Source organism: Hippocampus zosterae, chromosome 2 (genome assembly GCF_025434085.1).
Source record: "Hippocampus zosterae strain Florida chromosome 2, ASM2543408v3, whole genome shotgun sequence".
Classification (NCBI taxonomy): domain Eukaryota; kingdom Metazoa; phylum Chordata; class Actinopteri; order Syngnathiformes; family Syngnathidae; genus Hippocampus; species Hippocampus zosterae.
Genome location: NC_067452.1, coordinates 24972579 through 24987662, shown reverse-complemented (window position 1 = coordinate 24987662; position 15084 = coordinate 24972579). Strand labels below are relative to the sequence as shown.

Genomic DNA, 15084 nt, shown 5'->3' with positions numbered 1-15084 from the left:
AGGCTTGCCGAATGTTTAGTATCAGACTTTAATAATTTGAGCTTTAATTAAAAAGGGCAGTTACCACTAAATTATATGCACATTATTGTCAGACAAAATAACCTAAAGATGTAAAAAAAAAAATCATTTATTGCGAGAGCGGTTCTGTCAAATGCATTGTCCTGCAGTCCTCGTGTTTATTGATTGATTGAATTTCATGTTCATCTGAAATTGAAGCCGGTTTAGACTGAAATATCTTTCAACATTAAGAAGCATATTAACAGTATTGAGAATCAAAAAGTAGACAAAGGCGTTGTGAATGTGAGGAAACACATTATTCATTGTGTGAACAATTACAAACAGATTGGGAGAAAATGAGAAAGTATAGGAAAAGGAAAATTGAGTTTACACATGGTTTACTGAGCACACTGATTAAATTCCGTTTCCGTGGCACAAACTCACTTGCCCCTGCTCATTGTGACAGGCCAAACCATGTCCAACGAACGCTCAAAATAAATGGCACAATAAAAGTGTGTTTTTCTAGACGCTAATGTTTTTGTACACTGTCGAACAGCTTGATCAAATTGTTGAGGCATGTTTTCTTGTTATTTTTTTCCTTTTATTTTTTTACAGACTTTTTTCCCAGTAAAAAAAGAACCACGGTTTTGAAGATAAAAGGTGAGAGGGGTTGCCAGATTGCTTTATTTACCTTCACCTAAGATAAGAAGCAGCTTGTGAATCAATGGAAGGCTTCACACACACACACACACATACACACACACACACACACACACACACACAAAAACAACAAAATCTCATATTGTTAAATTGTCCCCCGCCCAGTCTACACACTCCGCCAACACTTCCTCACCTCGCAATTGCCAGTTCCGTGTTGATATATTTTCCACTTCATTCTTGCTTTCACTGATGAAAAATCAAATAGAACAACAACCAATCCTTCTGACTTGACATCAGTCAGATCATGTCACAGGTGACCAGTGTTGCTTGACTTGTCTTGTGCTTGAATGTTTGCACAGCTTCACGTTTGACAGGTTTGCTTTGACTGATAATCTATCTATCTATCTATCTATATATATATCTATATCTATCTATCTATAAAAAAAAAAATCCTCATCTCACCCCTCGGGTGGTGTCCGTCCCTCATTCAGCTCGGGTCCTCTACCAGAGGCCAGGAAGCTTGAGGGTTCTGCGCAGTATCCTTGCTGTTCCCAGCACTGCACATTTCTGGACTGAGATGTCCGATGTTGTTCCCGGGATCTGTTGCAACCACTCATCTAGTTTGGGGGTCACTGCCCCGAGTGCTCCGACCACCACAGGCACGACTGTCACCTTTACCTTCCAGGATCTCTCCAGCTCCTCTCTGAGCCCTTGGTATTTTTCGAGTTTCTCATGTTCCTTCTTCCTGATGTTTCCATCACTTGGGACCGCTACATCCACTACAACGGCTTTCCTCTGCCCTTTATCTATGATCACGATATCTGGTTGGTTCGCCATTACCATCTTGTCAGTCTGGATCTGGAAGTCCCACAGGATCTTCGCTCTGTCATTCTCCACCACCTTCGGAGGTGTTTCCCATTTTGACCTTGGGGTTTCCAGTCCATACTCCGCACAGATGTTTCGGTAGACTATGCCAGCCACCTGGTTATGGCGTTCCATGTAGGCTTTCCCTGCCAGCATCTTACACCCTGCAGTTATGTGTTGGATCGTCTCAGGTGCCTCTTTGCACAACCTACACCTTGGGTCTTGTCTGGTGTGGTATATTTGGGCCTCGATGGCTCTGGTGCTCAAGGCCTGCTCCTGAGCAGCCAGGATGAGTGCCTCTGTGCTGTCCTTCAGGCCAGCCCTCTCTAACCACTGATAGGACTTCTTGAGATCAGCCACTTCAGTTATGGTCCGGTGGTACATCCCGTGTAGGGGCTTGTCCTCCCATGATGGTCCCTCTTCCAGCGCCTCATCTTCTGTTCCCCATTGTCTGAGACATTCTCTGAGTACGTCATCCGTTGGAGCCTTCTCCTTGATGTATTCATGGAGCTTGGATGTTTCATCCTGGACAGTGGCTCTCACACTCACTAGTCCCCGGCCTCCTTCCTTTCGGCTTGCGTACAGTCTCAGGGTGCTGGATTTGGGATGGAACCCTCCATGCATGGTTAGGAGCTTTCGGGTCTTAACGTCCGTGGTCTGAATCTCTTCCTTTGGCCACCTTATTATTCCTGCAGGGTATCTGATCACTGGCAGGGCATAGCTGTTTATTGCTTGGGTCTTATTCTTGCCATTGAGCTGGCTTCTTAGGACTTGCCTCACTCGCTGGAGGTATTTGGCCGTAGCCGCTTTCCTTGTTGCCAGTTCGAGGTTGCCATTGGCTTGTGGTATACCAAGCTGTCCTCAATGTCTGCTATTGTTCCTTCAGGGAGTGAGACCCCTTCAGTGCGGACTACCTTTCCTCTCTTAGTCACCATCCGACTACATTTCTCAAGCCCGAATGACATCCCGATGTCGCTGCTGTAGATCCTGGTTGTGTAGATCAGTGAATCTATGTCCCTTTCGCTCTTAGCATACAGCTTTATGTCATCCATGTAGAGGAGGTGACTGATTGTAGCTCCATTTCTGAGGCGGTATCCATAGCCTGTCTTGGTGATTACTTGGCTTAGGGGGTTCAGTCCTATGCAGAACAGCAGTGGGGAGAGTGCATCACCTTGGTATATGCCACATTTGATGGACACTTGGGTAAGTGGCTTGCCATTGGCTTCAAGTGTGGTTTTCCACATTCTCATCGAGTTCGCAACGAAGGCTCTTAGGGTCCTGTTCACCTTATACAACTCCAAGCATTCAGTGATCCATGTATGTGGTATCGAGTCATAGGCTTTCTTGTAATCAATCCAGGCTGTGCACAGGTTGGTACGTCGGGACCTGCAGTCTTGTGCGACTGTTCTGTCAACCAGGAGCTGATGTTTGGCTCCTCTGGTATCTCTACCAATGCCCTTCTGTGCTTCGTTCATGTATTGATCCATGTGTCCACTTATCTTAGCCGCAATGATGCCTGACATGAGCTTCCATGTTGTGGAGAGACAGGTTATTGGCCGATAGTTGGATGGGGCTGCACCCTTCGAGGGATCCTTCATGATCAGGATCGTTCGCCCTTCGGTTAGCCATTCTGGGTGAGTCCCATCCCTCAGCAGTTGGTTCATTTGTACTGCTAGGCGCTCATGGAGTGCTGTGAGTTTCTTTAGCCAGTAGGTGTGGACCATGTCCGGGCCTGGTGCTGTCCAGTTCTTCATATCTGAGACTCTTTCCTGTATGTCTGCCACTGTTGTGGTAACTGGGTTCTGTTCAGGGAGGTTGCTGTGCTCCTCTCTCAGGGTCACCAGCCATTGTGCACTGCTGTTATGTGCAAACTCCTTCTCCCATATGCCTTTCCAGTACCTTTCAGTTTCCAGTCTTGGTGGGTCAGCTCTGTTGTTAGGACCCTGCCACTGAGCGTACACTTTCGCAGGTTGTGTTGCGAACAGCCTGTTTATTCGTCTGGCCTCATTCTCTTTCGTGTACCGCTTTAGGCGACTGGACAAGGCTTGGAGCCTTTGTTTGGCAGTTTCGAGTGCTTCAGGTATGGTCATCTGGATGTACCTCTCGGGTATCGGCCTTTTCATCACACCTCTCTGGGCCTCCGTCAATTGACTCACATCTTTCCGGGCCGCCTTGATCTTAGCCTCCAACCGTCTTTTCCATGGTGGGTAACGTATCTCATGGCTTCCATGGTTGCTCTTATAGCCCAGAGTCTCCAGGATCACTGATGCTGAAGCATATATCAGCTCATTGGTTTCTGTGATCGTTACGGTAGGGATCGTCCGCAGTGCTGCATTCACACTTTCTATGAAACTTTCAGATGGTACTTCACATAGCCGTTGTAATCGGTTTCTAGGTTGCCCAGCTTTCATTCTCGCCATGATCTTAGCTTTCAGGTCAGTTGCTGCCTCGCTCAGCATTTCATTCATTGGGGCTGGCCACCCAATCTCTTCATCTGCATTCATTGGGGCTTGCCTCCCAATCTCTTGTATGACCTCCTCCTCTGATCTGGCAGCCTGGGGCCCTTCACCATGGAACCTGCGTTGTACCTCATCAATCTCAAGTTGTGACAGCAGTTGCCGTTTGTGGATGTTGGAACACTGAGCTACTAGTTGTTTCGTGGTCAACCGTGACTGTGGGTTTCGAAGTAACCATTTAGCCCACATTCTCTGTATGTAACCCCTCTGACTAGGGTTGCTTGAGTAGTAGCATTCCAACAGAGCCATGTTATCGCATCTCGCCCATCTCCGCTTTGTTCCAGTAGCCCATTTTTCATCAAGGTGCTCTGGTTCCCCAGCACCTGACGCAGACCTTGTTTGGCCGGGCGACGTCTGAGCCGGCATGTCATTCGTTTTATTGTCTCTCATCATTGTATGAGGTAGGCATTAGCGTGAAGGATCTTGCCCAAGGACCCACACTGGATGGTGTTATGTGCTCATTTTTGCCCCAAGCGGGATTCGAACCACCGTCTCCCGTATGCTAAACCGATGCCTTACCAACTGAGCTATCCAGCCGCTATATATATATATACACACATGTCAAACGATTAAAATATTTAATCTAATTAAAAATGCAACTGTCATAATTAACTCGAATGAACTAAAAAATTAATCGTGATTACTTACACATTTTTTATCGTTTCTGAATTTCCTTTTACATTTTTGTCCTATTTTCCCCCCCATTTTAATGCTCTCATCAACATGGAATCATGAATCAGTTTTCTACCTGCCAAATGCAAATATTTACTGAAATAACAATTTCGATTTTCAATTTTACATGAACATTTTTCACTTGGTGCAGTTATTCACACAATCTCTCACACAATATTACTGTCCATCAATAACGGTGAAAAAAAATATTTTGTCACACAACAGCTGTTTTAACAGCTTTTTTAATGAAATCAAAACAGAGCAATATAATATTATAAAGTGCACATCTAAGGCACACTAGTACTCAGCCTATAGTGTATTTAAACCATGGTTGCATACTTCATTTTCTCAAGTTTGTTTTCAACACAGCAGTCTGTTTCTTGTTTGTTGAAGAATAACAAGACACCGGACACTAGTGTTCATTATGTGCCGCTATATTCGAAACTGCCGGCCTTACAAACAAGCATACGCACTTCCCCCGTGCTGCAGGGGCAAACCATTCTGAATGGGCGTGGGGGATTTCACTCCCCTTAGCACAGTCAGGCTATGTTGATTGTGTTGGTCCTTCTTGCGCGGAAGTCTCTCTACGGTTTTGTGTAGACCTCCTTTCGAATGACTACACTTGGTTCGATGACAACACTGGAGACATTTTACTTTCGCTAGGTCGCTACCACTGTAGAGCACTGTCACTGTGAGACGAACACAGAGAAGCTCCACCCGCTCTATTTATATGGACACAGAACACTATAACCTTCCACACAAAATAGTTCCAAACAACTAACAATCGCGTTAGTGGCATACATCGTATACCTGTACGATACAGAGAGAGAGAGAGAAGAACAGATAACTTTGTCAGTGGAGCAATATGGCAACTTTTTAAAAGTAAACTTTCCATTCATAAACTCTTTAAGTATCCGTTTTCGGTGTCTCGCACTGCCGTGGCTGGCAAAACGGACATGGGCGTGGACTTCTGCAGCGCGCTTGTTGTTTTGTTTCTGGTGTATTTATAGAGCAACGTAACATCCGCTTGTGACGTGTGCCGCGTTAATCTCGCGAGAAAATTTTAATCCCGTTAAAATTCATTTAAATTAATGCCAATAAAAACGCACGAAACTGACAGCTCTAATATATATATATATAAATGGATTTCTCGAAATATGTGGTGCATTTGGGCAATCATGAACATCACGGTCCGAATCTTGTTGCACTTCAAACAAAAAGACTGAGAGCTCTTGGCAAGGATGTGGTCTAAAAGATGTGCATGACAACGACCAGAGTGGTGTCACGATGTCCGGAAGGTTCCAGATAGAATTGGACTCTACAAATATAAACTCAGATGAAGATTGCAACAAAAAAATATTTATTTACAGAAAAATGGGGCGATGCAGAAAGGTCAAAATCATGACGTTGGTCGACAAAACAGGATAAAACACACACACACACGCACACACAAACACACACACACACACACACACACAAAAACGCTTGCAAAAGGCAAGGAGAAAATAATTAGCTTGTCTCAAAAGGACAAGAGAACCACAACGCATATACAGTAATACAAACCATGAATAGGTTTCGAGAATGTTCTTTCTTTTCTTTTAAAAGAGCACTGGACGTCCACTCCCTGCAGACTGAAAGCATTTAGTTTTTGTCTTCAAAGGATGAATAATAGACAAGATCATCACTTCAGCTCAGGCATTCACTGTACATCAGAAGAGATTAGTGAGCCCATCCGAGACAAGGCCAGGGAAGCTGTCGGCATGGCATTAACTATAGTTTCATACAAGTAGATGAGCTTGTATGTTGGGGATCAAGAGCTGAGCCTTCCTTTCTGGTACGCTTTAGCCATAACACTGGTAAAAGTTTGTCATTCATTTATTTTATTTTATTTTTTTTATAAAGACTTGCCTCTTTTTTTTTTGGGCAAGCCTGGCTTTCCTATTCCTCTTGCATTCATACCATTTTTAACATTTGTGACCACGGTTACTTCGTATGCGAGTGATTTGTGCTCTCTCAGGACATTCAATGACTGGATTGTGACCAATACTTGTGCAATAGGCGCTGATTGATGTAAACATCTATTCCCAGCTTTTCACTTATTTGTTTTTCATGCATAGATAAAATTTTGATGTTGCTTACACCTCGAATTAGTATCCAATGTAGACTTCCTCGGCAAACCCCAAATCTGAATATGCGCGACTTGCCGCTTAAACACAATCAATATTATGAAATAGCAGGACACACCTGAGCCATACACCAGTCAGCCATTGGATTAAAAAAAGTGTTACGTGTGTCAGAGACAGATGACAAAAAAAATGGAAATCAAAGTTCAAATGGTGACCTTTTATGATATATATAATGAAATCGGCCATTATGGCTCCAGGCTTTTCAATGGAAGTCTGCCTGATTTCCATAGTTAAGAATTTTAAGTAAAAAAATACTAGAGGTCAAAACACGTCAAATACAAAGCATCAGAAACAATCCTGCTGACTTCAGCATGATATAATTTGGAAAATGCTGACATGCCAGGGCAACAATTCCAGCTGTGCTATGAATGGTGGTTGGGGGTGGGGGGAAAGAAATAATAACCTCTTACTGAGCTCTGACACAATCTCAGCTCTTTTTCAAGACTTTCAACGCTATGCGTTAAGACAATCGTGCCCTGGAGCCACGTTAGGCTGAGAGTTTACAGGCCAGTCAGTGGGGTCCTGACACCTGGCCTGACCAAAGTGCTGCTGTAGCTGAAATGTAGGTGAGCTACTGACACCATGCCTGCCCAGCTGATGGCAACTGGGCCGAGGTTTGAAGAAGGCGGGAAGCGGTGGGAGGGCGACTGTCTGCATGTCACTCAGCGCTGCGCTGGATGACAGAATGGCCCATTAGGGAGGAGAGTGACTTCACAGGCCATTAGGGAAGGCAACACTGTGGGATGGCGGAGCTCAAGGTAGGCACAGGAGATGAGACACAAAAAGATGCATAACTAGGTCTCCTAGTCATTTTCATCATAAATACGAGTGAGTGTCGTCTTAGTAAAGACTTCTTGGTAGTTTGACAGGAAAACTAGATCAACATCAGCCTCAATTCACAACCGGAGGACCGAAGCAGAGAATACAAATGAACAGTAAGTGAAGTAAAATGATCCCAATAACACCCACTTCGCAGAGCTGTGTCCTTGTTAGGGCCTCTCACTTTCAGTCGGGCCATGGCTGCCCTGCAGTTATCATTAAAGTTTGACACTCTACAGAGGCACCAAAATGCATCACTTTGCCTTTCTTCTCACCAAGCCACCAGGCCCAATGGAACTATTTACAGCAAAGACTGGACAATGCTCAAATGAAAGCTGTGCTTTCCAAATGTTTTTTTTTTTGTAGCTCGTCTCATAACACTGATGTGCTTTACAATTTCAGACACCACTGAGTAATGAGGGGGGTGGGGGGGACGCTCTTATTAAAAAAAGAAAGTTTAACAAATGCATTCCTTGATGATGAATGTTGTCTTTTGTATTTTTTTTCTCAATCTACAGGGATGGGAAAGAAAAAAAAAATGTCCCCTCCTGCTTCTGTTCCCTAGTGGCTGGATAAAACTCCTATTGAAAAACAAAGAACAGATTCCAAAGGAAAAAAGAAACATAAAGACAGCATGCAAAACTCTTTTAAGGGACAAAAGAGTTGAAGTGGGTGGGGTTTTTTTGTGCAGACTTAGGGAAAAGCCGATGACAAAATATTTCAGAAAATATTCCAAGAAAACGCAAAGAGGGAGATAGGGATGAAACAGCTCTCTTTCAGTATGACATCTTTTTGAAGAATTACTGTACACCACAAGCGTGGATGGAGAGCGCTATGAGAGAGACACATCTTGAACCTCTGCATCTTAAACTCATACCACATAGCATATTTGCACCCATCTTCTTTTCACTTTTGTTTATTTGCCTGGCCTGGGCCTCGGAATTGCTTTACAATTTGTGAAACATTGCTATGTACACCCCCCGCCCCCTAAAATACTAGTGCTGCATTGCAATTGAAAATCATTTTTGTTTGAAAACAACCATGAGCTGTTGCTCAATGGATTTATTGATTGGCTGTTATTCATGAGTTTGTCACATTGAAGTTGTGGTCTAAAAAGAACACTCGGTAAAGCCTTCTGAAAAGGCCTGATGAAGAACACCATGAAAGCTTAACAAAACAGACATCATCATTTGATCCATTGCAAACAGAATATTTCACTGGTTGTGTTTTGTTGCTACTATGAAGTCTGCTCGATGTCTGGGAGAACTTCTCTCACCAGTGTGGTTAATAACACCTTAACACTTTTCCCCATTCCAGGTCACCCTTGCTTTGTGTATACTATGCACCCAACTCAGTAAGGGGTGTAAAGACCCCTCCCTTGTCATTTTACGATGAATCACACTTACACTAACGAGCATCTGAGGGAACGGTCCTCGAGAATTTTCAGCAACATTGATTGGTGGGATCACCCAGTCTCGCTTTTGCCTTCGGAGACCCTTGGAGGTGTTCCGGCCGACCCCGGAGAACATGATGACAGGAGGTGGGGCTTGGAATGCTTCCTTCGTCTCTTTCCTCTCAGCAACCGTCGCCTCTTTGGTTGTGACCTTTTAAGAAAAGCAAAAACATCAGTATGTGTGAGGCCATCACAATAACATAATGCTAATTAAGAAAAAAGTCCCTTTCATTCCTTAAAGAACTTAGAATATCAGTGAACTCTTAATAGTTGAGTTAGTGAAGTGGATCAAAGCGATTTTTTTCCCCCTCAGTGTCTTTGCAGTGTATTTCTTTTAACCTTATTCTGGAAAATAGAATGGGTTTTACCTAGGAAAGAAAGCAATATGTTTCTGTTTGAAATACCCGCCCGCCTCCCAATGTTACAAAGTACTTTTGTTCCAAAAAGTGATAAAGGTAACTCCTAGGGAATTGTAAAAAGCACATCTGTCAAAATAATAACAAGACAGAGTTACGTCGCTATGGAACCAAAGTGCACACTGTTGATAATGGTTGATAATGGCACAATGGCGTCTCAGTCAATAACAAAAAATATTTTCCAGATACAGTATATAAAGCGATAGTGTTTTCTGTAAATGTCCGACTTTATTTGAAAGCACCTCATACTTCGTGCGCATCGTGAGATGGAGAAACCTAAATCAAGCTGGATAGGGGCTCTCGAGGACCGGACGTACCCCCCACCCCCTTCGTATGCAAACGCACGGACTAGAAATGTGACAATTTAACCTTAAAATGTTTCTATTCACTTCAAGAATAAAATGCTTATCAACAAAGCGAGAGAAAGAGAGAGAGAGAGAGAGAGAGAGAGCCTGTGGTGGGGTTTACAGTCCCTTTCACCAGGCTGTGACATTATAAATGACACGAGCACCATCCAGCAAAAAAAGAAAAATAAAAGATCAAATGCAAATGGAGCAATAAAAAAATTAATAGAAACTATGAAGTCTGCCCGTTATGCTTAGCCGTGGGTCGAAAGCAAATGTCAGTTATTCATAATATGGTTGGAGAGCTTTGATTATAAACCTTAAGGCTCAGGGATTCTGTGACAATATGTTCAAGTACATTGTCACTTTGTATTGGGCTATTGTCTTGAGTCCCGAATGATGCAACACATGCTCAAGGGCGACATGATCGAAGATGATCCAAAGTTGTATCAGATTACGAATGCCAGGCATGTGTTGTGCAGCTATTTTATCAACATATCTCAGGGATATCGGCAACGCAACACAAACATGTCAAGAACACCGACACAGCCGTCATTGTGCAATGCATCACTTGTGCTCTCTCTCTCTCTCTCTCTCTCTCAATCACTCTCCCCTGAGCTACCGCAAGCTCACATGCTGTCCCATGCCCTTCTCTTGCAGCAAGATTGTTTTTCTCTCTGACAGCTTGTTTCGATAACAGGATTCCTGTAGCACTGCTCTATGTATGGCTGGTAGTGCAATGACGTGTAAAAAAACAACAGAGGTTCACCGAGCTGTGCCAGGAGGGAAACAGTCACTCTTTTTGCCTCTGACATTTGCCCCACTAATGACCAAATGACTGTTCTCTGTAGCGTAAGGCAGGTAAAAGTTTGTAAATCACTGATATTATGACGTCTCAGAGGAGAGGAACTATTACTCCTTCATTTTAGATGCACTTGGCTTTGACTTGACTTTTATTTATTTTTATTTTATTATTCTTGCCGCTGGAGGCTGTAAATTTCCCCAGTGTGGGACAAATAAAGGATATCTTATCTTATCTTATTTGCTGACTTCAGATCTGTTTTCAATAAAGTGCAGCTGCATATTTAACAAGAAAGGCTCACCTCTCGTTTTATATTAGCTAATCAAATCTAAAACTTTTTATCAGTCAGACTGCAGTTTAAAAAAAATATGAACAGACACCAGTCCGCCATCATATCGTCAAACATCCTTTACATAGACAGCGACAAGTCATCAGCACCAATTTTTGGGGTGGCCATATTCGAACCATTTTACAGTGTAGAATATGCACTTGCTATCTGGTGGTGAACTAAGAGAATGCAACGACCTAAGTTCGAAGCACACGCACTAAAGTGCCTCAGAGTGAACACACTTCACAATGTTCTCCCAGATGATCACGAGCATAATGCATTTTCATTATACAGCATTCAACAGGAGCAGGAAAGTACAGTACACAAGGGAGCATGTCTGAGTGTGTGGGTGTTTCTGACAAAGTCGCAGCAAATCTTTTGTTGAAAGATTTAAAAAAAAAACTTCAATAACCATACATTTATATATAAAGAGAGAAGTTGTTTCTTGAGTCTACTTCTTTTCTGTAGATTACTCGTGTGCAATATGTTGTTTTACGATACTTTTGCAAATGATAATGTTTGAGAGTTAAAAAATAGAAGCATTTAGACAAATTTAGCAAACAATAAGTGCTTTCTCCTTGGCTCTGTAATTTTTTTTTTCTTGCTTGGTCAAAGTCCCTCAAAGCTTTGTCCTGTATCTGCCAGCAGAAACAGCACTTTTTAGATGTACTTCATTTGAAAGACACTGAAGAGAAAAGCTTTTAAGTTTCAAATGTCTCAAGCAAGCATCCATATGGTCTGTATTAGTCTGAGGGGGTGGTTTGATGTGTTGTGTGCAAAGGGGCTTGGATGAAGGTGATGTGTTTACTTTTAGCAGCATTTGATTTTCCCTTTGAGAGAGGTGTTCAAAACCAAAGAGGTCATTCAATGATTCCAAAAATATTTACAGGCAAAATTCATCCGTCCATCCATTGTCTGATCTGCTTATTCTCACGACGGTCGCAGGGCGTGCTGGAGCCTATCCCAGCTGTCTTCGGCCAGTAGGCGCGGGACACCTTGAACTGGTTGCTAGCCAAACGTAGGGTACACATAGATGAACAACCATTCACACACTCACTAACACCTAGGGACATTTGAGTGTTTCATTAGCCTGCCATGCGTGTTTTTGGAATGTGGGAGGAAACAAGGAGTACCCGGAGAAAACCCATGCAGGCACCAGTGAGAACATGCAAACTCTGCAGAGGAAGGCCAGAGCCAGAATTGAACCCTGCCCACAGGCAAAATCTTGACTACAAAAAAAAAAAAAAAAACCTGGGGGTCCTCAGGCTGTGATGTCAATTTCAATATATATTTTAATTTTATGCTACAGCAAATCTGTTTATTGTGAGGCATACATTCCAGATCCACCCAAAATAGATGAAAGTCAGCAATATATCACAACCATAATTGCTTTTCCATTTTGGCCTTCCCAGACGCTGCATGGCAGAAATTTGGAGCTGTCAAAACTCAGAACGGCTCCCTCACAAACACATTTATGGATAGAGACAGCAAACAAAATATTTACTTAGTTGCTTAATTTCTCACATTAATTTAAAGACAAGTACTCCGGATGCAAGAAATTAAAAAGAACATTTTCCAGAAGTTCCTTTTAAACAAGTACATGAATTTAGTTTCCTTTCAGTCATGTCCAAAATGCAACATCACCGCCACACTGTTTTAACATAAAATAGAACGTGGCCAACCAAACACACAGATGGACATTTTAAACACCTTGTCTAGTGTTTGACAAGTGTGCTCAAACATGCACACAATTGTTTACTTTCAGACTTTGTCAGCAGACCACAATCTGACTGACACAAGCCAGGTCTGTACAAATGCATACTTTTTCTTCAGGGGGATCAAAGTTTGCCGGGGATGTTGCCTCATATGGCACTGGTGTTGTTAGAAATGGTACAGCATAAAGATGCATAGAAAATATACTTTTTGGGGAATGGGAATCTAGATCCTTCTTTTTCACATGTGCAAAGAGGTACGAGTGAGCTCACCAGAGAGATACCAAAAAAAGGGACAGAGAAAGAAACTCGAGATAAACAGATTTGTATTGTCCCCTTTAGTGCTGCATAAGGCTTGCAAGGTCTTATTGTCCATTTGGGTAAATCCTGATCAAACCTTGTTGCTCATACAGTATGCCCTCCCACTGATCAAAGAAACATATGCCTGCACAAGCATCGAGCAGAACTGCTGTCAGCTCTCAAGAGTTTTTCTAGTGGCAGCCTCAGACATTCGTTAGACGTGACAGGGGCGAATGTGTCACTTCTTCACATCCGACCTTCTGATTATGGAGTGTGATCGAATTGAATCAATGACAATTGAATTCGAACTGCACTGATCAGAAGTGCAAATTGGTTGCGGAATGCTTCAGTTTCTCAAGCAGTTTGGAATACATACATCAATAAGCCGTGTGGTTGCTTTCAATCAATTTATTACTCTTTCAACCTTTCTGCCAATGAAGAATCTAAAAACCGGTGACGTGCACTGAGGGATTTCCTAAACATGAACCTTCATTTAAAGCATACACGAACTTGTCTAAATGTATCTACAACTAGACCTGTTAGAACATTGAACACATTTTTGCAGATGATGTATTTCACCAGAAACCTTTGCGGATATGATAATGTGAGACTAAAAATAATTGAAACGGGTGAAATAAGTGACAGATGGACAAAGCTTCCGTCAGTATTGAGTCTGGAAAATTGCAAGAGTGACTCAATTTCATCAGAATCCGACCAAGAAAAAGACGGGTTGAATTGGGGAGACGGCTAGGCCAAGATAGCATTCAACGCTTCTACGTCACAGCTCTGCCTTCTTCCAGGCAAATTCAGCTGTGCGCATTAGCTGTCTTGGCGTATCAACAAATAGATTCTGTGAGCAATAATAAAAAATGCATTTGGATACAGTCTTTCTTGATAAACCACATATATTTCTCCTTCTTCCCACCACAGGTACAATTTAAGTACTTTTGTCACTCAATTGAGAGTAGACAAGCTCATTACTTCACTGCAGTATTCACACTTTTTGTTTTTTGTTTGCTGGTTACCCATGAGATTTTTAGAAAGAAACTAGGTAACTTGGTTAGACACAGGTTGATTTCCAACTGATCTAATCAATACTCACCAAAGTACAAACCCAAATAAATATTTTTTTCATGTTATGCACAAAGACTGACGTGGTTGTATACAATATGTAGCGATTTCAAGCGAGCTACAAGATCACTAGATGGACTTGCATTGGAGAGATACAGACTGGTTATGCTGTTTTCACTGTTATTCTGGCACTTGAAACAGATATCTGGTGCCGGTCGCCAATGTCATTAAGATCCTGGTGGGCGTACCAAATGTTCTCAGAACCAATGGTACATAAACAAGCGGTGAAATAATACAAAAAGACCACAATTGAGGTCCATGAGCCGATACACATGGTTGTGTCAGTTAGCATCAAGGCTACATGGCTATTACAGTATTAGCACTACGATAAAGAAAATGAAAAAAAAAAAGTTTTGTGTTTGTGTGTGTGTGTGCCTATGAAGAACCGATGGGACAGATGTGAACTCAACTTATCGTATTATCCGCGGTATAAGGCGCAGCTCAAACCATTCCATTTTCTCAAAAGCCAACAGTACGCCTTATAACCTGATGCACCATATACAGGGTGTTACAATCTTAACACTAGTTATCACACAGGTAAATATTCCCCATTTACCTTTTCCCTGTTAGTGTTCCTATGCCATCTAGTGGTGATTATTAGCAGGAAACAATTGTCACATAAGAGTTCTGGCCGACACTATAAATGAAGCTGTATTGTATTGTATTGCATTTCCTTTAACGTAGCTCCATGTAGTGGATCCATAACACAACTGCAGCCACTATTTTAGCTTCTATTCTATGCACTTTATAATGAAGTGAAGATTAAAATAGGCCATTCATCGAAGGGCGCCTTTTATTTTACTCAGGAGTGCATTATAGTGCGGAAATGCGGTAAATGTTAGGGCTGGGCGATAATTCAACTTCAATGACATTGAGTGGGAAGC

General features: G+C 42.5%; 1 protein-coding gene across 2 annotated transcripts in view; it reads right to left on the bottom strand.

Annotated features, from left to right (window-relative positions):
* LOC127595520 (cadherin-4-like) overlaps window positions 1-15084 on the bottom strand; it is a 244865-nt gene that overhangs the window by 73684 nt on the left and 156097 nt on the right. For both annotated transcript variants that reach the window (XM_052057102.1, XM_052057103.1), the window contains one exon: window positions 9121-9318. In XM_052057102.1, the coding sequence (XP_051913062.1) occupies window positions 9121-9318 (198 nt within the window). The remainder of the gene's footprint in view (window positions 1-9120; window positions 9319-15084) is intronic.